Source organism: Lates calcarifer, linkage group LG18 (genome assembly GCF_001640805.2).
Source record: "Lates calcarifer isolate ASB-BC8 linkage group LG18, TLL_Latcal_v3, whole genome shotgun sequence".
NCBI classification, from domain to species: Eukaryota; Metazoa; Chordata; class Actinopteri; family Centropomidae; genus Lates; species Lates calcarifer.
The window spans coordinates 10,072,814-10,099,051 of record NC_066850.1 but is presented as its reverse complement, the minus strand read 5'-3'; the positions used below and the strand labels follow the sequence as shown (position 1 = coordinate 10,099,051).

Sequence of the window (26,238 nt, the reverse complement as noted above, 5' to 3'; positions counted from 1 at the left end):
ATGTTCCTGGAGCTGTCTCACCATTCCCCACAATTTGTTTTAAGTTGGTCCAGCGGTACCTCCTCCTACTGCATAGAAAATTCACTGACTTTGGTCTGAACACTGACATCTTTGAATAGTTTTAATTTTGTTGACTAAAAACCTGCTCAGAATTTGCGTGCAGTCTGGAACTGGGACACTGCAAAAGCTTCCTGCCCAAAATAAACATGTGGCACAGCATTACTGGAAGCTCTTCAACAATGGGGGGGTGGGGGGTTGATAAAGGCAGAAGCAGCTAGATGGGGAAGCCTACATTATGTGTGTGTCTACGAAACTGCAGCCTTACTTTATGTAATTTCCACTAGAGTTAACAAAGGTTTGCCTCTTACAGCTGCATGTCAGCAGCTCGCCCTCTCTCTCTTTCCTTAGCGATTACATCCTTCCCGGCATTAATGGGGTCAAAACGGGTCCTTATCTTTTTGGGGCAGGGGTCTGTTTTTCCATGCAGGGTGACTCTGCACATGCCCTCTTTCCTCACCCCTCAAGGGCAAGAGCACACTGAGGAAACTACAAGCTGCCATCTGCTCTCCTCAAGGCAAGCTCTCCGGAGCAATCAACACTGCAATTTCAACCATAAAACAGTGGTTAAATGGAATTCCCTGCGGACAAAATGAAATCTGGACTGTAAAAACTGAAACAAGCCTCCAGTCTTGGTTGAAGTCGACTACATATCCCAGCATGATTGGTACAAAAACAAGCAAATGAATCAGTAAATGTGAAAATAATAACTTGTTACAGTGACTGCAAAATGAATTACTTTCTAATGACTCCAAGTTGATTGGTTACAGCAGATCTGATGATGTGTGTTCACATGCAGCAAAGCACATAATCAAAGTAAACACTAACAGGACTTTCCCATAATCATGCTAACGTCACTGCACTGCACTCATAAGTCCATGATCATGTGCAGAAAAAGGTGGATGCTGTTTATGTTCATGTGTCTTTAAGCACTGATGACAAAGATCTTTTCCATGACAAACATTTAATCAGTGACTCAGATTAGATTTTGTCACAGAAATTGTTAAGGATTAACGAATGGCTTAACTGACTACAATGTATTTGAGAATATAAGTGAAAGCTATAAATAGACTAGTCATGCAACATCAATTACTGGTGTTACATAAGTCTTTGTATCATATATTCACTGTCTTTTAATTCCTTTACTGCAGGACTTACTCCACATGAGCCAAACCCAGCAGGTAGATCTCACCTAGAGTTGGCTTTCCCTAAGTTTTTACCATTTTTTGCCTAATGAGGTTGTCTTTGGAGTCAACTTTGTGCCCTGATGGTCTAAAATTTATGGGGTGGGTTAAACTGGGCAAGGTTTGGTGGGTAACACAGGGATTTGTTTCTCTAACATGCTATCCTACGTCTTGTACTTTGCCTCCTTGTGTTTTATGAGGCTGCCTTCTGTGTTACATAATTATACTCTGTGACTGGCTTCATGTTATTTATAGAGGCTGTAAAAAACAGATTCAATTGGTCCAGTAACAAGCCACAATGGCAAGCTCTGCAGGGAAGAGGAAAGATAAACACTTGCACTAACAATATAATAGAACTCCCTCTTAAATACCTGTTAACCCTCCTCGGTCCACTGCTGTAAACTAGCTGCTCGTTCTCTTTGAAACTTTGGTGTCAAGTTAATTCCATTGAAATAATACAACAAATGAATTATTTTGCATAATTTGATTGTAGAGATGAATTTGGAAATACTGTCTCTTACATTGTTGGATTGCCCAACTGCTGCCCAACTCATGTCTTGATCGTACCTGCATTTTTGACTACAGGGTGTTGTTTCTACCAAAAAGACAGAACATTTCATACTATTAACAGTCTGTGAATTTTCTACAGTGGTACAGTATAAAGATGTTCATGCGGCTCAAAGCACTGAAAATTGAAATGTGAAAACCTGAACATCAACATCTCAGTTACTCTAAGACTTTATTGGAGCTACTTTCCAATGAGATTGTGTCTTTAACTTGCTGGTGTAGTAGTTTGACATCTACCTCCCAGTATAGTCAGTAATTCCTCCTAATTTGATACCATGCTTATCATGTCATTATTTGTTGTGCTCTAGCACCACCAACCACTTAACTCACATTAACCTGAAATTAGAATGAGTGCTTTGATTTGGAGCTTGAAACAAAGGTGCTGGTTGAGCCCACTGACGAGTAATTTGGGAGCCACAGACAAAACAATGAGTAATATAATTTATCTCAGTATTATCAGAAGTTATTTAATACATTTATTGTGTTTGCTTCTATGGAGTCACTGAGGGCCTTTGTTTTAGACACTAAAGACAGCATATGATGGATTAGGTGTTTTATTGCCTATAAAACACACACACACACACACACACATCCTGTCAGGACACGCTGTGCTACATGCGGCCAACACCCTGGAAACTGGAAAGACATCATTCACATGTATTTCAATAAATGCAATATTATCTATATGGAAATATTACACTTTACCTGCACATTTACTGCATTATAATGTCTTGTGACATTGCTCTGGTGGTGCTAAAATTAAACTTTTAAAAAGACCTAATTCTATGTATTTGTTAATTTGCATCAGTGTTCCAGTAATATTGGCAGTGGTAGTGCTGTAGCATTAGTGTCAGGTCACTTTTTTTAAAGCCAGGAACTTAGCTTAAAATAAATCAAAAGGTTATTGTGCTACAAGAAAGCACCATTTACAATGAATATGGTCATTTTGTGCCAAAGACACTTCAGAAAATATTCCACTAACAGAGAAGAGGCGATAAATTGAGGTACAAAACAACAAATGAGCTGCTGATTATACACTAGAGTAACTGAAAATTATAATAACTGAGTTAAACTACAGCATTTGTGCAGCCAATAGATGATTAAAATCATATCTTCACCTCCAGAACCTTTCAAATGGTCAAGATTCAGATGCTTAATGCAGTTTTACTCATCTTCTGCAGCAGAGCCTTTAATCACCTGAATGCATCCAATCAGGACAAAGGCGAAAGTGAACTCTCAGTTACCCGACACCCTCCAAGCTGTAACGTAACACATCTTGGTAAGAGTCTGTTGAAAGCAGGAGAGTGAGCTGGACCCAGTGCAGCATGTGACACATGGAGCTTTGATCACCATGTGAGCAGCTCAGGGGCTGTCAGTCCGCTTTGACATTTAGAGCAATCTGAGGGCTTTTGTGTTTTGGCTGGTGTTTTCTCCAAATGTGACTCCTCTCCTTATCCAGTTGACACGCTGACTGGACTATATTCAGAAGCGAGGTTTGTATGACAGATATGAACGATGATAGGATGAAGACCAAGATAAAGTGAGGGAGGAGAGTGTTTAAGTCTTTGATGACAGCAATAACTGGTTGCTACGAGTTGTTAGCTTATTCAGTGTAAGAGGAAGAACAAATATAAATTTTGGGAAGAGAGATGGAGAATCGCTATTTTACGCAGGTGCTGTCCACTGAAGTTTAGTTGTAGTAAATGTGGCCCCAACTATGTGAGAGGAAATGATTAATCTTTTAGGAAACATTTTCATTTAACTTTATGGAGAACGAGCAGAGGCAATACATAACACATTAAAGGCCACATCAATGGGGACTGTTTAAACCATCATCTAAGCCACATTTATAACACAATGAAATGCATCAGGATTCAGCTCAGCAGGCAACTGATTGATCGATCACATTGTACGTTTGCTTCAGAGTAACTAATCAGAGCAGCATGTTGGGAGGAAAGAAAACCTTCTGAGTTTTTACAAGTTGAGAAAAGTGGAGACAAACAACCCAATCAGTCACAATCAGGTGCTGATGAGTAAGAAAATAACTCACTGTTTCTTAATTAGAAACAATGTTCAATTATACTCCTTTGTTAGCACATACAATGCTGATGTTAACAAACTTTCAACAGCATTAAACTTAAAATTAACCTCAGTGCCACTGTCACCTGTCAATCAGTCTGGGAGTGACAGCAGCTTTGAGTCTGCTCTTTACACTTTTGTGTAAAGATGAATGGCAGACTGTGCCTTTAATGTCTATTTCAATCAAACCCTCTATGCACAACAAAACCCCCCGGAAACTTTCATAACAGGTCGGAAAATTAGAAGGGGAGCCAGACACAGTGATAAAAATGAATATGGAAAATTCATCAGTGGTTGACTTACTTCTTCATGAAAAAATACAGGGAACAAAGCAAATTTAATTACCTTATTGCAAAAAAGAAAAACAATAATTCAATTTGATGACTGCACCTTAAGCAAGAAATTCAGAAACTGCCTCAGAACTCTGCTGTCTGCCTTTTGCTGTCAATCACTGATTTCCAAATGGAAAATAATCTAAAAAATACACACTGGAGGGAAATAACATAAGCCTAATGAAAAATGTACTGAGCTTCAGGCCAAACCATCAAACCATGTGCTGTCCAAGATTTATTTTTGTAAAAATGCGACTGGTTTCAATATTACATCAGAACGTCAGAGCTGCAGTATAGTTTTACTGCAGGAAAATAGAGCACAGCATGTTCTAGGAAACAATAAGTTTTATGCTTCAGCTCAGAATAAATCTCTCTGCTATGTAAAGCATGCAGCTCCTGTGCAGACAGCTTTTGGCTGTGTTTAACTGGGGAATTTATTGTCTCTTAAAATACTTTTTTTGTTTTAAGTAAACCCAGAGGACTTACAAAAAAGCCTGCTTCTGTTTGCATAGTGCAAGAGGAAAGCTATATGTTATGACTAAACCAGAATGTTAGAAATGATGCCGATATCTGAGGATGTTTTGCAAAATTTAGGACAGGTGATGAGTTTGAAGGCTGAGAGAGAGTGGACACTGAATACAACCTATTGTTCTCTGTGGTACAGTTCGGCCTGGATTACTGATTGTGTCACAACATTCCCGTCATAGCAAGAGAAGAAGACAGGAATGGGAAGTTGGAGGGGTGAGAGGTGTGTGTGTGTGTGGGGGGGGGGGGACTTCAGCTCTTCCTGGAAAACCAAGACAATAAACATTTCCCACACCCACCACCCCCTTCTATCTTTATGCCAGAGTGTGTTATATAGAAGGAGAGAAATGGCTGAAACCCGGGTAGTTTTTTGTTTTGGTTTCCAAGTGTGGACAAAAGGCAGGGCAGCTGGCAAGGGCAGGGCAGCAGAGTTGCATGATTAGTGCATTCCTTACCACTCCACCCCACCCGGTGCAACAGCACAGACAAAGTCAGTAGATAGGCCTAGAGCCGCAATAAAATCTCCCTTTTCCATTCCCTACTTGCTCTCTCTAAATGGCTGATTCAACGCATCGCTGCATCCCTGTATTTACATACAAATAAGAGAGAGGATGTGGATAGTTATTGCTGCCTGCCCCCCCCCCCACCGCGTGCCTGCATGTCTGTGGTTATTTGCCAGTCTTTCCCCCTTTTCTTCAAAAAGCAGTGGGGATGTCAGATTAGGAAAGCTACCCGGTTTGCCCCCGGGACTATTCAAGCTGTGGAGCCTCCCTTAACCTGGATAAGGGAACACAAAGAGGATATGAATGACAAATGTGACTGAGGACTTCAGATAGCAGCCAGCAAACACTGCTTTGAAACACACAGGTGTATGATGACAGCAGCAAGGGGATTATAGTCTTTTAAATACAGATTTGTATATGCCACATCATCTTATCGACTTCAACTCCGGTGAGAATCATAAATCAGGACTCATCTACGCTGCCCCCTGGCAAAAACCCCATATCTGTTGTGTTTGTTGCTCTATTGTAGCAGGTAGATTTACTGCATGCTCACCCCGCTGCTCCCTTTGCTTAAGTCTAGCCCGCAGAGAGGATCACCCCAGAAATTTGCAATAAACTCTGTGGGGCTTTCAGAAGCAGCCTGGAGGTCTAAGGTGAGAAAGCAGAGAGGGAGAGAGTCAGTGTGAACTCCCTCCCCTGAGCAAAGCTCTCTGTTTGTTATTCATGAGAACGCTGGCTCTCCTCGTGAGAATCTGGGAAAATTATACCGCGGGTCTGGACAAATGAACTGCTTCTCTCCGGCAGTGGACAGAAATGGCCGCCGTCAATCCGCGGCATTCCAGAACCCTGCGCCCTGCTGAGGCTTATCTAGCTCAGCAGAGTAAAGAGAAAAAAAGAACGGGGCTGGGTTTGGTGAGTATGTGAGGAGGAGGGAGAGGGAAAAGAGGGAAAGCAAAAGATTGAGTGGAGGGGAATTAGTTGAGTATTTTGATAATGGATACCCTTGGAAGAAGCCCAACCGCTCATCAGGGCATTTGGGGGGGGGGGATGCAGGGAGGAAGAGAAAGGGATGAAGACAAAGAGTGCAAAGCAAAAGAATGTGCATTCAGGCATGTCCTGAGGCCAAACCCAAGCTCATTGAGCCTAAACTTAATTGCAAAAACAGATTCTGGAAGAGCTAAGTTTCCCTGTATCTATGCTGAACACTTGTGATGTTATAAAGCTACTACATCACGATACCTTGCTATCCAGCACACAGAACTTTCACCCTCCAGTTTGAGAAGTGAAAGGAAATGCCTCCTTGGTGACACAACAGAGATATTCAGTTACAACACCTGCCACATAATATATAAGCACAGACAGCTGATTGTACCCTCTTAATTTTTCAAGACTAAAGCTCTTTATCTGTTCTTTGAAGCGTCACTCGAGGAGAGTTGTAAGCTTGAAGAGAGAGAGAGAGAGTGGCAGAGCTTTGCATGCAAATGAGGAAGTCAGCTGGGAAACACGGCCAGATTAATGGAAAGCACCTTGCTCCCGAACAACACACAGCAGGTCCTGGATGAACACCGAGACGTGTCCATCAAAGTTTCTGATTCCTGCTGGAAATGATAGAAATGATAACACAGCTAGTGACTCACAAATTAGTCTTATCTGTGAAATCCAAAAAACATCCCTCTGATGGAAGACTGAGAGGTGTATCAACATGGCTTCTGTGCGAGGATGAAGTTGCGTAACAGCACATGCACTGTAACATTATGTAACTGATCTCGAGGGCAAATCGATCCCCATTACAAATCATTCTCCACTGAAGCGATCGTGATTTACTCAGATTTTTGTGGCAGGGACACATACCGCTGCGTAACCTCCCTCATAGTCTCATCCTCCTCCCTCCTGCGTGCAAGGACATGCTGGATCCCCACTTAGAATGACACTTCAAGAGGGAGGAGAGGCGTCAAAGATGAGGGTGGACACTTTCTCTACGAGGACAGGCCTCTCATTAATCCTGAGTGAATGGGAGGAAGGTGGACTGGTGATAAAGATGGCTGGGAAACTGACTGCCATGTGACAGATACCTCTCGGGGTATTTCAGCAGCATTACTCTACTTAAGCATAAAAAATGATCCTCTTCTCCTCCTCTGAGAGACATGGAGAGAACAAAAAGTCTGGGGCACACGAGGATAAAGCCTGAGAGTCAGAGCATGAGTGGCTGTTTCTCAAGACTGCACCGCCACAATAATAACACTAATGTTCATGAATGTGCCACAGGTCCCAGAGGAGCTTGACTTCCAGGCAAGTTTAGAAGCACTTCCTGTTTAAAGAAATGTTTCTTTTAACTTAAAAGCAATGAAAACTGATATTCTAATAAGGTCTGTTAGAGAAAAAGTTCTAAGTGACATTTTAGTTCTTTAATTCATCAATTTTTTTTGCTCTGTTCTTGATGCTAATTGCATTGGCCTTTCTGCACTTGTGCAGATTTACTAGGACACTTTACTTTCCTTGTTCAGCCGTGGGCCATAACTGCTCATGCTAATTACCCCTCCCTATGTAATGCCATTTATTTCAGACTCACACGGGAAGCAAATATCATGAGTCATGAACGAGTTATGTGGTGAATTTGTGTATTTTGTATAAAGGTTTTATGAGTTGTAACTATTTGCATTACTCATGTGGTTATTATATTATTTACCAATGCTCTAGGCTCTGCCAGATTGTGAAAAATATCTATAAGTTTTTAATGAGCTATTAACTCTGCAGTTATAAATGTTACATCACTGACATTAAGGGCCATAGGTGCCCAGCAAAAGCTTTCTGCAATTATAAATGTTGGGCTTTTATCAAACACTCTTAATGTTAAAAGGCTGTTATTTAATGGATTTTGGTTTGAGTGCTTGTCAGCACTTTTCTAAAGGGTCAGAGGTCAAATGGGAGCAGTCTACCTGATGAACCAAGGAGTTAAAAACATGAATTAAGTGTAAATAGTCTAGTAAACGATAGTAAACGATTCATTAATCACTAATTAAGATATTACGTACAACTTAGGTGCAAATTATTAGCAAGTGATACCCATTTAATTATATAAAAAACTAAAAAAAAATGATGTCAATAGTTTCCAGATAAAGCAGTATAATTTTTGATTCTGTACCAGCAAGAGGTAATAGTGGGTCTGTGTTTGTGCGTTGGGATTGTGATGTGAAGTGCACCTTGCCTGCTTGCCGTGTAACACAATACTCAGATATACAGTATCGGAAACTGTTAAAGCATGTTTTGCATTCCAGCAGCACAGAGACAGGACTATTGTGTACAGAGGCCATTGTGCTGGTCCACTGGCAGACACCAAACCAGACCATGAGTCAAGCTAAGCACAGTCTGAACTCCCCACCAGCAACTAACAGCATAGGGAAAGAGTACACTACACAGACTCTCAAGCCTGGTCCACCTTTATACCTGACTGCCATAACTGGAGACGAGATATGACACAAGGACGTGAGCCTGGAAATGGAAAACTGGTTTACAGTACAAAAGCGTGCAATATGTAAATAGTGTTCCTGCCAAGACCACGCAACTGTGAGAGAAACAGCAATGCAAATAAGAAATTCAATTTAACATGTCACAGCAGCTTCATCAGATGGGTGCTCTCTCTCCTGTCAACAGAAACTGATTCACTGAGCTTCGAGGCTGGTTATTTCTTACAGTATAACCACTTTCAGTCCATGAATAAGGATCTGACAGTTATCCACAAAAAGGCATTATCTATTACTGTCCTGGGAAAAATAGAAACTTTAAAGCTATAAATTTTACCTTGCTATACACAAACTATGTTTGATGCTTTTTACAAATGATTTTAAGTCCAGACTTCTCTGAGCGATGTATTCATTCATTACTCTATAAAAGGCAGCATCTTACAGGGACCATATACAAACATATACACCCACTCTCCACAGACAAACTTCCTTCTAACTAAGGAGGTAAGGGCTTTGTTTCGTTGTTACTTTTCTTTGCAGTAGCCTTTACCCCCAGGCCATATTGCTCTGACCCAGCCAATCCGATTGGCTCACCAAAACGGAACCATTTATAATCTAATACCTCTAACTAACCATTTGGTTTATGGAGTTTGTTGGCAGCACACACAAGAGTAATTATGTTACCTTGCAGCCTCAATTTAGGGAAAAAGAGGTTACAGAGAACTGTGTTTAATTTTGTGGCTTGCAGCTACCAACAGAAATGCCCACAAATAGGGCTTTCCCTTTTCTTTCACACAAAATGTTTACATGTTGTAGCAGTTTTGTTGAAATAGTCCCTGAAATTCAGTAATTCTGAGTCACAATAATGACAAAAATATCCTGAGGAGACTGTATAAGCCCAGTCAGTAGTGCCTCCCCACTGTAGCTCTAAGTAATGATAAGGCAGTTGTATTTGGATGTAAACACAGTGCCTACTGCAACTTAAAAGTCAGACATTATAGAACTGTCATGCATGTCCACTGTGACAGTCATGAAGTTGTTGCTTTCTAGAGGCATCCTGTTTACGTTTGGTAACATCTCAAAAGAATTCCCAGGGCGACGTGCAACACTCTCTCTCCCTCTGTCCTCTAGATAATGGTGAGCCCACGACTGTTTGCACTTGATTGTGTGACCTTTCAGGCTGACACGAGGAAGATAAATCCAGCCCCGTGGACAGATAGAGCTGGTGACACCGGCCCATTCATCGTGCCCTGGACAGCTCCACATTTGGCTACTGGACCGACGGTGAAAAGGGGAGGATGGGGAGGAAAAATAGAGATGAGGAGAAAGAGAGAGGAGAGGGGACACAGGCCACACACACAGCTGTACCTCATGTTTACTTATGAGCTTGCAGCCTGAAATCTTTGGATGCAAACAAATGACTATGGATGCATGCAGGATCGAGGACTGATTTACTTATGAGCTGTTTGAGGAGATATATGAGGAAGGCAGGATTTTTATTAGAACTGGAGAAGGAGAGAACAAGTGGAAAAAGTCAAATAAACTGTATGAGCCCACAGGCCAAATGCCAGAAGAAAGATGAAACACAGAAAGAGAGGAACCAGACAAAAATACAAACGAGGAGCCGGTGGCGGAAAAGGGGGATTCATGACATATGGTAGAAAGCAAATCAACCAAGGGTGGCTTGCGATGAAAATCCAATCTGTCACGCTGAACTGAGAAGTTTCATTGGCTATGAATCTTTTAGGAGGCCGTCAGAGCCACAGGCGACGGTGGAGAGAGGGCTACAAGACACCGCTACGCTAAAAATTACCGCTCGGCTTCTCTTTCTCTGAACATGAAGCCATGACTGAATCGGCTCATCCTTCTATTCAACTTTCCCTCGCAGGTTTGGACACAGTTTTGTGGCCAGACGGCAACAGGTAAAAAACAAATTAGCTACAGCATCAATTATGCAACATTTTTCTAAGAAGCGAGAGGAGGAATTAGAAAAACAGCACACTTAAACGAGTTCGGAGAGTAAACAAAAAGTGTAGAAAATCACAAAATGTGGCCCTGGGGTCTGGAATATTCCATTGCTGTGATGAGCTCAGTGGACAGTTTACAGCACAAAGTGTGGAAGATGCAAAATTAAAGGGGTGAGCGATCCGACCCCTGAGGAAACAAACATGGAGAAAATTACATGGTCTGTCTGCACATCACTGAAAGTCTTGTAACAAGTTGTTCCCATGTGATACATTGCAAATCCAAGCTCCAGCTTCTCATGCTTGTGTCACCTCTTTTCAATTACTGAGAATGTACTAGAGCAGACTTGTTGATGTTTTGTAAAGCAGCTTAAATACAGCACCTTAAAAGGTAAAGGCTTGAATTCTGCCAATTTTTCTGATATTTTAACATTTACTATGAGTTCTGAAATTATCTACTAATCAGCATGATCACAGTAAAAAATTGTGATGATGGGGCCAACGTGTGAAGGTCAGAGATCTGAGTAAACACAAATCAAAGTGTCTAGTTTCTGCTCTGTGCCTTGACCTTCCTTCTTGATCATGACAGGCATCTTAAATTAATTTATTGGAGTCAGAAGCCATCAGTGTAAGGGCAGAGAGCAAGCTTGTTTAACTGAGACCTATTTAACAGTGGCAACAGATGTTTTCAACTGCAATATCAAACATGTTTGACTTTGAAAAAGAAAAACAGACAAACAAGATATATTATTTATTATTAGTGTGTCTGTCTGAGACACTGTCTGCATGACTAAACCCCACAGTTTGTTTAAAAATGGCTTGTCAACAACATGAAGGACATTCTGGGGCAATAACAACCCATGACCTGATAATGAAGGTGAGGTTAACACCCACAAATCTGGGGTCACGTCATTACAACAACAAAAACATCTGAAGCAATGTGAAAAGAAAACACAGCAAAGGTTAATGAGTCAGACAAGGCTGGCATCATTCGCCAAAGAAGAAGGCATAAAAGGGCAAGAAGTGACACGGGTCAATTTGTTTGATTTGTTGCTGCACAGGTCTGACACCGGCCAGACTGACACTGTGACACAAGCTAGCTGTGGCAGAATATCCAACAGAGAGCAAGATTTCACAAATTCAAAAGAAAAGTTAAAAGGGTGTCTGATATAAGAAAGTTAGTCAAAGTCTGGCTGAAGAATCTGACTCACAAACATCAGCAGATGCTCTGTATCTTCCCTGCTGATACAAACACTGCAGGAATATTCACATCTTTATTCTTTTGGTGGCTTTTTTGCAGGGCCTTCAGCAGGTGAAACACATAATCAGTTGAATTCAGGTTAAGTGACTGACTTGGAAGATCAACATTTGACTGTGAAAAAAAAAGAAACTCCAACCACAACTGAAAATTTGATTGAACTGCCTGTGTCTTTAAGATCATTGTCCTGGGATAATGATTAAAAGTTGTATGAATCTTTCACCCTCAAATGCCCTTAAATCTCTCTAGCGTGCTGATGTACAGTGGCATAGCGATGAAAAACACGTCATTGTCCTGATACTGTTTGCACTCTGCTGTACGAGTGTCCACTGACAGGGTGTGCCTGTCAACAATGTCGAGACTGACAGCTTGGCACTGCTTGTTGTTGTATTTGTCTTCATGTTGCTAAGAACAGTGTTTACTTTACATGTTCGTATCTCAACGTGACTTGAAGTCACCAGGTGTCAGTCTCATGATGTCACTGTGGCACCAATCATAAACAAAGTTCACTGCGATTTCAGATATTTATGAATCATCATTTAGCATCAGCACATAGAGGTGTAATGTTGAATGAAAATGCCAATGGAAACAAAGGTTAGCACTTTTTCAAACTCTAGGTTTTAAGATTTTTATACAATTCTGTTAGATAGGACTAAATTACACACCAAAGCCTTTATGTCATAACCAGTAACAGACTACTGCCTCAACTTCCTCGTTCACACAGGCTGCCTTCAGCCACCAGACGACGCAACTCATGATCATGATCAATCCAACCAGCCGTGCTTTCACTGTCAGTGGAACTTCTTTTAGTTTGGCTATTCTAAGTGCAGAGAAAATGTGTCAGATAAAATCATTATAAGAACTGGAAGGAGCTAGTATAACAGGTTCTACATCAGGTGTTTCTCACCACATGCTGGCAAAGAAAATGCTTTGACAGAATATATTACCCTCAGACTTCCCTGCACATGTAACGGTTGTCAGGTTCTCTCCATATAAATGATGTAACACCATAAAATGTTGATGAAAATCCAGGTGCGAAAATCCAGAACTTGCTGGTATTGTCCATTTTCCCTTCTATTATCTGTCTGCTTAGTATTTCCATGGTTTATGTCTAAGAAAGTGAGTTTTTAATGTTTTTAAAAATATACAATATTTTTTTTTATAAATGCAGTTTCCCCTGAGAAATTAATTAGCAGAGATGGTAAGTCATGTAAAGCCAAGTAAGTTTGCCTCCAGCTGGAAGCACAATATGGTGTTTTTCTGTTTTTCCAAATGTTATGATGAGCTGTTTTGATTAATTACCACAAAGCAAAGGTATGATGTGATCAGTCAATTACTGCTATCTCCTGAGTCATTTTGTGATCAATTTAATTAACTCGGTGACGGTCTAAACAAGAGCTTCACTTGTTAAATACTATTTATGGCACTTGATTGCACAAAGCAATAAAGAGCAATAAAGTCCTTTACTTCATAAAAGTTTCTGAATGTTTTCTGACAGTTAGCGCATGAGCATGAGCGTCTTAATTGCAGGCAAACACCTTGAAAAGTATCTTTTCATGGCTTACTGGAACACAAAATACACTTTTTAAATGTCTCATCTGGTTGTATTTTTGTTTTGTTCTTTTGTTTGTTGCGTGCTGTCCAGTAATGCGAGCAGCCATGCACATTTGCCCTTGAAGGGATAAATACAGGTGCACTGAAAACCGTAGAGATGGTATCACAGAAGGAAATTAATGCACATGTACGACATGCTTGCATCACGGAACAGAGCCTAAAAACAAAGCACCAAATAGTCCAACAAACACACAGCTGGAAAGAGAAAACAAGGCACTTTGTGAGCGGTACAGTGTAAGATCACTCTCTCCAGTGTTGAGTGTAGAAGTGGCACACTGCTTTGGTTAAAGAAAACAAACAGAAAGACACTCAAGCTTCAAGGAGTGAGCTTGAGAACAGGTAGACCCCTCTCATGACTGGAGCAGGTTTCAGGCTGCTTTGTTGGGGAAAAAAGGCTTAAAGATCAAGGCCTCATGCGTTTGGCAGTTTGGAGCTACATATTTATTCGATTTCAAGGGTTCAGCTGCATTCCTGGGCTGTTTCAGTGAGCTGTGTTTTCAATACTGTGTCCTTTTGATGTACGACTTTCTGTGGCCTATGTGCTTTTTTTTCCAAACTGCCATGGGGGGAAAATCCTTCATATCCATCAAATATTCAGGCAAGTCTTTCTAAAGTGGAAAATTAAATCAATCCGCTGGTGTTGAAAATATTTTCACTTCAGCCTAAATCACCACATAAATCCTCATATATCTTGTTCTAATAAATCCTATTTGTTTTTATTCAAGGGCGACACATGTGCCAAGAGCACCACTGAAGCTCAGTATTAAAATGTAGGGTTGTTTTTTTTTTTTTTTGCAGTTCAGTTTGTGTTTGTGAAAATTAAGTTTGTCCTCACCATGGTAAGAAATGAGAAGTAAAAGTCGCCAAACACAACACTGTCGAGACTCAAAAACATCATCCCGTGAAGCCAACATTCCTCCGTCTGAGTCGTTCACTTTCCCTGTGAACTGAAACTGGAGGAAATTATGTTTGTTCATCATTCCTGAAGTGCAGGTTGGGTTGCATGTGTAAAAAAAAAACTAAAAAAAAAAACCTTTGTCTGATAAAGGCCACTGCTTATCAGGAGACAGTCAGAGCTAGATCCATGGTGACATAACACATGGAAGCAGTGCGTGAAACCTGTTAGACTGCAGACAAAATCAGTCTGTTGGTGTGCATTCACTCATACAAATATAACTGAAGCTTATTGTCTCTCATGCAACAAATCAGCGAGCAGGGCTGTAGCTGCAACTGCAACAAACATGAAATCTTAGGTCATATCTCAGGCAGATCTAGTCTAATTCTGATCAAGCTACACGTAACAGTGAAAACAAGCCAGATTTGAAACAGATCAGCCAGGTTTTTAATAAACCTACTAGTTTATGCAGATTTATGTTACAGTGTTTTGTTTCTTGGTCTATAAGCAAAGTTTTTTAAGCATATTTTAGTACTAATACTTTATACTTTTACTTGAATAAAATGAAATGCAGGAATAATACTTGAGTATGTTTTTTTACATTTACTTTTTTTCCATACATTTTTTTACACAGGATAATCACACACTGAGTTTTCCTTCATTTCCCAAGATTCTCTTGGTTCAGTTGCTTTGAAGACCTCTTCCCATTTATTTGTGACAGTAGCACGTCAACAAACTTTCTCAATAATGTCAGTGACTCAACATCTACCTTACACTTGCTAACATTAGCCAAAATACCACAAGAAAAACCCTTGCCATGATTTAAGAGTACATTTTGTTGCCCATGAATTCAACTTTTCACTAGCAAGAGAAGATTTAGTGACTTCTTACTTCAAAAGTTACAAAGTCTCTACAAGATTTGAAGTCTTCCCCCTGTGCAGAGCACAGACATCAGCATTCACAAGAGGGAGAAACATGAACTGAATGTGTACTAGAATCTGAACTAAAAAGGAGAGTGGGGAAAAGTGAGAGTGGGGTCTCTAAGTAATTCTACTTTAATGAATACAAATAGACAGGCTCCCAAATGCCTAATCATGCAGAGTGGCCTGATTAGGGTTGACTCACAAATTCCCCACAGTCGTCAGCAAACACACAGGAATGTTACATGTTACAGACACACAGAATCCCAACGTACACTCACCCGCTCCCCTAATCCACAACACTCTTACAGAACACCCTCCCTGCTGAGTGTGTTTGTGTGTGTCTGTGTGCTGTCGAACTAGTAAGACGCCCGGCAGCTACGCACAGAAAGTTCCCCAACAACCGCACAACAGGGGCAGACTTATTTCCAAAAATGCGGAAGCATGAACCCAATCATCGTTTATCTCTACACGCCTCCATAAACTATTAGGATTAAAATCCCAAACAGTACATTTCTATAGGACACATGTCAGTTAGCACAACAGTCTCTAGATCGTGTTAATGCTCTCAGCATGAATGCTATTGATGAGTAGGAAAATAACATGAAAGGATACTGCGACAGAAGCTTTGGGAAGTGTACAAGTGAACTTAAATAAAAGGTGTAAAATTACTGAGTGAAGATGGTCTGATTTGAACTTTCAGGGCAAAACAATGGCCTGAATCCAGGGTCAGACAAGGACGAGGCTATTCACTCTGACATTGTTTTGCGCCTGCAGAGAAAACAGTCAAAGTGGATTTGGTTAAATATTTACATGGGTTATGTTGCACACTGAGTTTAACCAGTTTATTCAGCGAGGCCTTACAACGCCTGACCTCTGCAAATTCCACAGGATCAATCTTTTCTGCTCTACTTAGGACCTTATTTTTGAATTTCAAGTTGACAGCCATGCAATAACAGCTCATTGCTGGCAAACTTGAATGTCCTGGAAATGTACACACTCTGGAGTTAAAGATGAGCCAGAGAGACAGCAACTGTGTCACTCAAGCAGTAGCAGGGACGTGAGTAATGTCTCATGCGATGCGCAGATGCTTCTCTGTCAGGGGACTGCCTTTACAAACAGCTGAGTTTCAGCGGTCATCCATCCTGAAGTCGACTATATTACCCTCAGTTGACCAGTTTTGGGTTTCAACTCTTAACTGTGGAGGGAGGAGGGTGGAGAGAGTAAGTCAGCCTGAAGGCAAACATGCAGGCTTGGTCTCACTTATTCAGGAGACGTGTTCATCCGACATCGGTGCACGGAGACAGTGCAGGTTTTACATGACTGTGCATTCTTATGCAAGATGTGCAGGGGGGGGGACATTGTTCTTCAGTAATAATCTACAGTCTGTTCCACCAAGTTCCTGAACAGACATAACTAAAGAGCAGTGACCTAGATGAAAAAAAGACTTTGAACTTTGTGTGCAAATAATAGCAGAGCTCCCACAGTAAATATCAAACAGAAAGGACAAGTGGTACCATAATACAGAAACTCTTTGAATACACCAAGGCAAACAAGCATCAGAATAACTTCTCCACAAAATCTGTAGTGTCTGTGACTACGTGTCTGTGTCAACTCTACATTTTCCTTTTGAAAGCAATGTTGTCAGAGTTTACGTGGATTCAGATTCAGGTCAAGATGTCCTCCAGCTCCAATTTTTCTTAGTTTGACAGCTACAACCTACAGTCAACAGACAAACTGTGACTGTGTCTCTTCCTAAACATTCCTCCTCTAACTTCATCAGTCCACATGTAATCTGCAGTTCCTCTGAAGGAAAATATTTAACCTCCAAGAAATTAAATCCTTTACAGGATGACACAGGAGTGTATACTAATGCTTTTGCAAGATGGTAAAGTGGACAGAAAGAGCCTGTGAAGCATAATTTAATTTATATGTGATGAGAAGACACTGAGGAAAAATCTTCTAGTACAAACACTTTAACTTCCCAGAAAAAAGGGATTTTCTCATAGAATAACCACACAAATGTCTGTTTTTGGTTAGATTGAGTCAAAATATTTTGATGCAAAAATCATAACAAATCCAATACTGACATACAGTAGTCCTGTTTATTGATTTCCAATATTGCACATGAGGACTTCATACAACCAGAGATATTAAAGTGATAAATAGACACACTAAAAACAGCACAATCTTTGACAGACAACATATTTATACAGTATGATGGCATATATAATCACACTGTCCTGTCCTACTTTGAGGAATATAAACATGTTTCTCCACAAAAGTATTAATTCAGTTGTCAAAAGAAACCAAACAGGAGCAACTGTACATATAACTTAAAACTGCCTAAAATCTGCAAACTTTTTATGTAAATGAGAACATATACAATCAAAGAATAAACAAATAAGACTCTAACAAGGCCTTCATACAAGAGGTACTGAGGTTTGACACCCAGACCTAGACACCATCAAAGTTCCTGGTGGCTAGACGTTGATATTTCCTTCCCACAGCGTCTTTAGCTCTAATCAGTTGATCTGATGCCATCTGACAGCATAATGGACGCTCACGTAGTCAGGAGTTACTTTAACGGGAACTGAAGTTTACATAACGATCCTACAAACCGAACAGAACCACGTGCCCCGGCCCATTACCAGGGCACTGCATATTTTACGAGGTGCTAAGCGACCCCCAGGTGCCCCAGTGGAGAGAGAGGCCAGGCTGGTAAGAACTTCATCGCAGAAGCAGACAAGCAACACTTCCTCTTTCTTCCCCTCTTTCCTCCTCCTTTGGAATTCCCTTAAATTTCACAGCCCAACAGCTCCACTGGGACTTTTTTTCTATTAGTCACTCCTTTGAAATTTTTCCAGTGACAGTGGCCCTTGTAAACAATCCAGAGTTCATTCCAATAAGTCAACCAAACAAAATGTTCTTGGGAACACTGCTGGTGCTTCTGGCTTGGGAAACTTCACTTTGAGAAACACGTTTTAATTAAAGAGTTTAGCATTCCTGTTGTTCAACCAACAAGTGAAAAGAAGGAAACTAAATACCCTGCCTAAATAGCTCCTTGCTTACCTAAGTCCATGATAAAATCCCTGTGGTATTTACTGTGATGATGTGACCTTGTTTGGAGAAGGTTTTAACAGGAGGTGAAACATGCTCCACCCCATGCAAATTAACATTCTTGCATTCTTTTGCACAGCTGTGACTTGAAAGCCTTTCGACAAACAAACTACTGCAGGATTTTGGAGAGTGCTGATTCATAAAATCCATTCTTTGATACGAGAGGGGTTTGTTGTCGCTTGTTTCATACATTTTTGAGAAGAACCTAAAAATGTGACTTTGATTTCTACTTTCAGTTCATTCCAACTTTTCTGCTGCATATTCTGTAAACAAAAGGTCTGGTTACAAACCACATCTCAGTAAAATATGAAAAACTACACCAATGCACAACTTTTGGAAACCTTAAAAAGCTATGAAAACAGTGGAAGTGGCTTCAACTTTAAGACTAGTGACTGAAAACCATCCCAACTCTGGACATTAAGAGGCCAAAAAGTAAACGTGACTATCTACTCTATATCCAAGAATTACCTTCAAGGCCGGTCAAGCAACAGCAGCAGTGATGAATTCATGTCTCACAAATCAGTGGCTGCTCTTGTTGGAGAGGCAACAAAATGACACATTAGCACTCATCTCATTAAACCAGAGTCAAACCATGCACTCTATCCAAGTGCGCTGTGGTAGAAGTGGATTCAATGTTGCTCAAACTCTGCTCTCAGCATCCAAACATACAACTTCACCCTCCACTGAATGTCACCACAGAATAAAATGGAGCAGAAACAAATCTGGGCATCAACAAGGCAGGGGCGTTTGAATTTAAGGCATTTGCTGATTAATGTCATTGCAGTCTGTTTTTTTAAAGAGAGCACATGAAAGAGTTGACGCTAAAACTCAATGATGCATAGGGTCTCATTTGATAGGAGGCAAATTGCTCTACACACATATTTACATACTTTGCTCTGAAATACAGCAATGTGTGTGTGTAACATTTGAAATTAAGCTTTAATGTAGCAGATACATAAATCAGGGTGAAATTTAAGTATAAAGTTGACAAAAACATCCATTTCCCCTTTTCAGACAGTATTGCAATATTTATCAGCTTGTTCCAGCTTTTTATTTGAGTTACAGTATATAAATTTAACACTAAGTGAAATATGTAAATGCAAGACTGTGTACTTTTTATGGTGAAACCATTCCAATAAATCATTTTACCCACATTTCCACAAAATTCTGCTGATATATTTGTTGTCTTCTGGAAACTCTGGGGTCTTCACTATAATTCTAAAAATAAAGTTCTGAGGGTTTGAGCAGAGTTGGGCTATAAAACATGAGTCAAAGAGGCGAAGATATGTTTGTATAAAACATATTAACAACCACCTGGATTCACAAAGGATCAGGTTAAACAAGGACCCTCTTGTCTGCCATGTTCTCCCATCACCAGAGTGTTAACTGCCCCAGCGCTCGGCACAGTATCGCATGTTGAACCTGTTGACCTCTGCAGTGACGCCGCAGACAAATAACTGTGGGTGGTGGTGGTGGTGGGAGGGGGCAGGGGGGGCTCCACACTCCCCAGCTGCAGCAGTAGCCTCTGTGGGGCATATCCAGCCGTCCACATGAAACAAAGTTCACACTCCCCGGCAGGAGCGTCTGACCACAGCCTCATAACTTACCGAGGTCGTAAAAAGCAGCACAATGAGTGACATGAATCACCAGCAGGCTGCATACGGCGTGACCGACGGGAAACACACTTACATCACAAGCCAAAACATTTTCAGATGCGAGAGATCGACCCTCGCGGAGATGGTCAACACACACACACACATTCTGGCTCTCTCATTTCCACATTCCTCTGTTGCATAAGCATGCCGTGAGCAGGTCAAAGGTCAGCATCAACAACAATGCCCTCCAGTCTGAGGCGGCGAGCGGGGTGAGAGAAAGGGGACACCTTCCTGGAACGCAGGAGGTTGTATTGATTGATGCCGTGCAAAAGTGTCTTTTCTCCAGGAAAGCACGGAGCTTTTATCGGGCCATTATAGCCTCAACAGGCAGAAGATTGGGTTCCCCAGATGCTCTGAAATCCAGCTCAACAGCCATTATTCTGCACAGAACGAGCAGGGAGATAATCCCAGGCATCTCTATTCACACCTGTCCACTCATATTCACATCACAAAGGGAGCCTGTGTGAGGGAGTCTTGATTTGCATAGTTTGGTCCTTTTTATATGCAACAGAAGGAGAAAAGGAAACATTTGACAAAAGGAAAAATATATTTGCTGTGCTGTCAGTGTTCTACCTTTCTCAGTGATTTGCAAAGTTTGCAGGATCTTTAATCTCTACCCACTATGGCCTGTCCTCTCATAATCCATCCACATTTTTTACATTATGGATTATTGGTCAGATGAAACAAACTATCTGAAAATAAGTACGGGCTTCAGAAAGTGATAGCCATTTTTCACTGTTTTCTGATATGATAAAATAATAGTCAGTTGCATTGATTTAATGGAAGTGGGAATTATAAAAAACAAAGACTTTCACTTTTCCATTGAGGCATTTGCATAATTATAATGAAGCTGCACAGAGGTCCCGAAAGACCACGTTAGCTTGTAATTGTATGACCTCGCTGACCTCCAGCATGATGCCCAGGGGACTATCAAAGCATCAAAGTGTTGAAACACCCAACTCTGAAAATTTTATTTATGGCTTGAAAACTGTCGCTGACTGTGTTCACATGCACATTTATAACCTGATAATGAGTCTTGTCCTGGTTTGGATAAATAAAACATGGAACATAAGAGATCTGGTTGTTAATATCACAATATACATGGTTCTAATTATCCAGACTGAGTCTGTCTTCTATCATATCTGTAAAGACTGAGTTACATCTGGCTACCATGACTCTCCTGCATTTAACAGGACTGAGCTTCTCCATCCGATCACCAATAATGAGAGAGAACTATGTTTCAGAGAACTTCGACTAGCAGATTGGGGTTTCTTAAAACCAGGTAGAGCACTTATTCTTGTTGTTGAGATGTTTTCTGGCACAAACACAAACCTGAGAGACTCCATAAATCCGATCATACACCGGATACTAATGGAGACATAAACATCCAGCTGGGATCAGAGACTTACAGTTCTGTCTCTCTGCCTCACTCACACAAATCAGCTCACCACCATCATCAGATTCCCTCCCGCCTCTCCCAACAATAGTGTGTTTGCCCACTTTACTACATAATCAGCTGCCTATGGGCTCGATCTAACGTATCTGGCACAGCCCAGTGTGCTGAAGCCCCGCATTACAGCCTGGCTCCTGACCAGTTTTCAAACGGCTTTGCTCAGCACTGCTGAGCACCTAATAACAGGATGTGGAGCGCAAACTGACGAACTGGTCAAACTCCAAAGTTGTGTTGCCCCGAGGGCACCGATCTCTGGGTGGTTATCAAATAAGAGAGGGGATACGGGAAACAGGGTGGTTATGGACCACTTCTAAAGGCATCACACTACCATCACCTTAATGAAAAAAACATGTATTCCCACATTTTTGGTATAATTTGAGGGCTTTTGAAAGTATGTGTGTGAGTGCACATAATCACAGCACTTGGCTGGCATGGCCTCGTATCAGAGTTCCTGCATGTGTCTGAACCACAGGAATTAGGCAAGAGTCTCACATGATTTAAATTCAATAACAATGAACGCCACAACACCGCCTTCCAACACACACACACACACACACACACACACCTACTCCACCACCAGCTGCTACCCCCCTCGCTTTTTCTCCCCAACATCTGAGAGCTGCTTTCATTTCTATCGCTACAGAGGGTCAATTAAACCAGACACATGTATGGGAGGAATTTGGAGACGTTTGGAAAACAAGTGCTGTTGTTTGATTTGAATTATTTATGGATCTACAACACACACACACACACACACACACACACACACACACACACACACACAGAGAGAGAGCCCAGGGGGTAATGTGTTGAAGTGAGAACACTTTTCCAACATAGTTGCAAGATGTTAAAAAGCAGGACAGCCACAAAATATGTAAGATATGAAGGAGAAAAACTCTGAAATTACAGCAGTTAACCGACAACCAGGTGAAATATGACTCTAAAACACAACAAGAACAACCTCAAAGAAGCCATTTACAAATAACCTTTCACTTTGCATGATAACCACTGACCTAACCTCATCAACTCTGTCTGGATGTGGACAATTTGGTCTTTAACAGACAGCTAGTCGACTGCAGTGGAGCAGGATAAAAGAACCAGTTTTTGACAGTGGTGTTACAGCTATGCTGAATATGGACTATAGTTATCTATGAGCACAACTATTCAGAAGCATAACTCATTAATTTTGTTCTAGATTAGAGTCTGACCAGGCCAATTTTATCAGATGAAGTTAGCGAGCCACAAATATATCATATCGGTGCATGTAAGATGATAAGTATCAAGGAAGTGCAGGACAGACGTGCCAAGAGAGCACCTGTAAATGAAAATTAAATTATTACATAAAGATGCATAACTCATCTGTGACTACTTGGATGTTTTAACTATTAAGAATTAGGTTAATGTTCTTAATATGGACTTGTCCACACCACGCAGTGCTTCTTTTAATGTTTTCCATTGTTCAGTTTTGTTCATTTTACATTTTTCCAATTTCAACTGCAACTATTACATTTGTTGTTAGTGTTAAATTTTTGACAAATGCATTTGGTGCTCAAGAGATTAGTCCAGTAACCAATTCAGTCAATCAGCATAAAATCATATACATATATTTGATTAGTAATTTAAGTTATTTAGTAAATAAGAAAAGTCAACAAGTCATTAGAGTCAGCTCCTTTTCAGCTGCTTTTCTCTGCTTTAAAAAGTGAAAATATGGATTAAAACTGTTGATTGGACAAAATAAGCAACTTAAAGACATCCCTATGGGCTCTGGAAATCTCTGATGGACTTTTGTCCCCTTTTTAAGCACAATATACACAATAAACAACTTAATTATTCATCGAAAGACAACTGAAAGATTCATTTCTGATGAAAATAACAGTTGGTCATATTGTTGTTTAACAGCAAAATGCCTCACTCACCATATCTTGGTCCTAACTCTTGATATCTAAGGGATTTTTTTTTTTTTTTTAGCAAAAAATGATTCTTAATCTTAAATCTAAAAAAAACAAACAGCAGCTGATGAATCAGTATCAGTTTTTTCTACCACTCAAATATCAGTATCAATATTGGCCTCAAATTCAGTATCAGTCTGAGGTGTTCAAACTTCACATGCAAAAAAAAAGAGTAGAAATCTCATCACCTGCTCTGTGCATTAGTTTTGACAGACTCCTCCATCCCCAGCATGGGCCTCCGTATTGTCCCACTTTTTTTGTGGCAGCATGGGTGAATGAGCCTTGACTGAAAACCCTGAACAGCACAAACAGAAACCTCCCCTGATGAGGTGAATCTATTCTGTATTTTAACTGACCTCTGAGTTACCGGTGGAGAAGATGTGCAGTTCTCCCTGCAGGGGGGTTCACTTGAAATGTCATCACATTAAAACATAAGCTGGACAGACTCACCTCATTGGATGGTATGCTGACAACACCTGTTGATCTCCTCTTTTCTCTCAACTTCCTCTTCTCTATCTGTCCTTTCCCCTTCCTGGCGCTGGGGCCGGAGCTCTTCTTCTCCTTGCTCTTGCTGGGTGATGGACTCTCCTTGTCACTGTCATTGCAAGCCATGGGGCTGGAGTCCGGGGAAGCGCACTGAGCCTTCTCCGTCTGAGGCGGGGCCTTCTTCAGGTTGCTCACGGGGGTGGCTGTGGGTGCAGGACTGTGAGCAGCGGCGGCGGCAACAGCAGCAGCAGGGTGGTGCGTTTCCTCCTCGGGTCTCTTTAGAGCCGTGCCGGAGGAGGATCGAGCCACCGAGTAGGAGGAGGGGAGGCAGTTCCCAGAGGAGGCGCTTCGGTCCGGGTTTCCGTTGTTGGTGAGCTCGGTGCCCGGCGGAGCGGCGTGGCGGCTGTTGCTACTGGTGCTGTTTGCGTTACTGGAACCCAAGGGAGCACCAGTCGCCGCGGCAATATCCCCCAGCATTTTGGCTCTCATTTTCTCCCGTTTTGCCTTCCATTCCTCCAAAAAGTCTGTCGTAGCGTTTGACTTAAATCCGCCTGTGGCCATGATCCCTTTTTTTTTTTTTTGATAAGTCCCTCCTCGCACGCCAAGTTGGTGGAAATTGCCTTAAAAGTTTGATGTTGATATGAACTTTCAGCTCTTGGCTCCCGTCCTAATGACACCACATTCCTTAAGTAATTAACCCGGGTGCTGTTGACAGGTAGAAAGAAAATAAAGTCAGCCACACGACAAACAAAACTTTAAACGGTGTTTTGTTCATTCTCAAGCCAGAGACTTTTTTCACGTCTTAGCTGTTTTCGCACATAACGTCAGTTTTTAAAAAGCACCGTGCTCTTAGTTTTTGCTGCCTGAATGCGTAAAAGTTGTAACTTTCTGTTTATCTATGCTGACTTTTCCTCCAATAAAAGAAACCCAAAGTGTGCAAAAGTTGACGAGAGAACAGCAGAAGTACAAATTCAGGTAGAAACTCACCTGTGTGGAGCGCTGTCGTTAGCTAAACTGTTCCCCCTTCGGTCCGACCAGGTGTGCCCGCGGTCAGATGAATGGTGCTGCTAGTCTCGAGCGCTGAGTGCCGCGCTGCGCTCGCACTGCCCTCTGGCACACCGGCAGAGTTCGACAACACACGAAAACTTCCGAGTAAAGCCGAAGTAATGATGGAGCACAGCCCGAACGTATAGTCCTTGTAATAGTCCTTTAATATGTAATTTGGTGAATTATGGTACTTTTTAAAAGGGTATTTACGGTATTTTATGGCCATATTGTGATGTTTCCATAAAGACTAATTATATATTAATATACTTAATCATACTTGACATGACAGTGATCTTTCTTAAAGAAAGGTCAAGTAGAAACACATCATCTTACGTCAGACAGAGTTCATTAAAGATGTTCAGAATGAAACTGAAGTGAACTTTTTTCTACCTGATCCTTTCTTACACTGAGTGTGTGTTAGAAGCTTAAGAGTTGAAACTTTTCAAAGCAGCATTTCAGCAGAAAGTTCAGCTGTAAATTTATTCCATCAGCCACAGGTGTGTGTCTTTAAAAGCCTCTGTGCACATCCACAACTCTGACTTACACTGACAGCACAATGTCACTAGTTTCTCCACTTCAATAGGCCTTTGATAATTGCACAGTTGGAGTTCAACATTTCTGCAGGAGAGCATTGGTTGACGATTGAGCTCTCCCACGCAGCTCCCACAGACTGATTCCCTCGGGCGCTGGATGACTCATCCAACCAGCTCTGATCAGAGGGGAACCTCCTTGCTCGTCTCGTCGTGCTGATGTATGCACTTGATTCCAGCTAAAAGGCAGGTCGGGGACAATATAAGAAGACTGACAAGTTTTTTTTTTCTTGTCATGATACTGTGGTTTATGAGAAATGTGAATAGTCACTGAGTGTTGAAATCTCCTGCACACCTTAACACTTCTCGCTTCTTGCAGTCCAGGCCTTTCAAAATGTCCCTGACATATGACTATGACACACACCTGTTGTATAAGTACTCAAATACTTTTACTTCAGTTTCAGTCACATTAACAGCCAGTACAAACTCAAAGTTATATTTCATTACTAGAATTGACTTTATACTTTGTAATTTGTTCACCTTGCTCTGTGAATGTTGGTAACAGTAGAGGAAGGAGATGAATGAGTTGATGAGTCTCAAAAGTAATACAGAAGAATTGCAGCTGAGTGCTATATATTA

General features: G+C 41.1%; 1 protein-coding gene across 2 annotated transcripts in view; it reads right to left on the bottom strand.

The window, feature by feature from the left end:
* pawr (PRKC, apoptosis, WT1, regulator) overlaps window positions 1-25,160 on the bottom strand; it is a 61,904-nt gene extending 36,744 nt beyond the window's left edge. The window contains exons 1-2 of one of the 2 annotated variants that reach the window (XM_018661980.2): window positions 25,010-25,160; window positions 23,987-24,727 (exon numbers count right to left, since the gene is read on the bottom strand). In XM_018661980.2, the coding sequence (XP_018517496.1) occupies window positions 23,987-24,583 (597 nt within the window). In that variant the 5' untranslated portion in view covers window positions 24,584-24,727; window positions 25,010-25,160. The remainder of the gene's footprint in view (window positions 1-23,986; window positions 24,728-25,009) is intronic. The other variant, XM_018661987.2, reaches the window with a different exon arrangement.
* Between the last annotated feature and the right edge of the window lie 1,078 nt (window positions 25,161-26,238).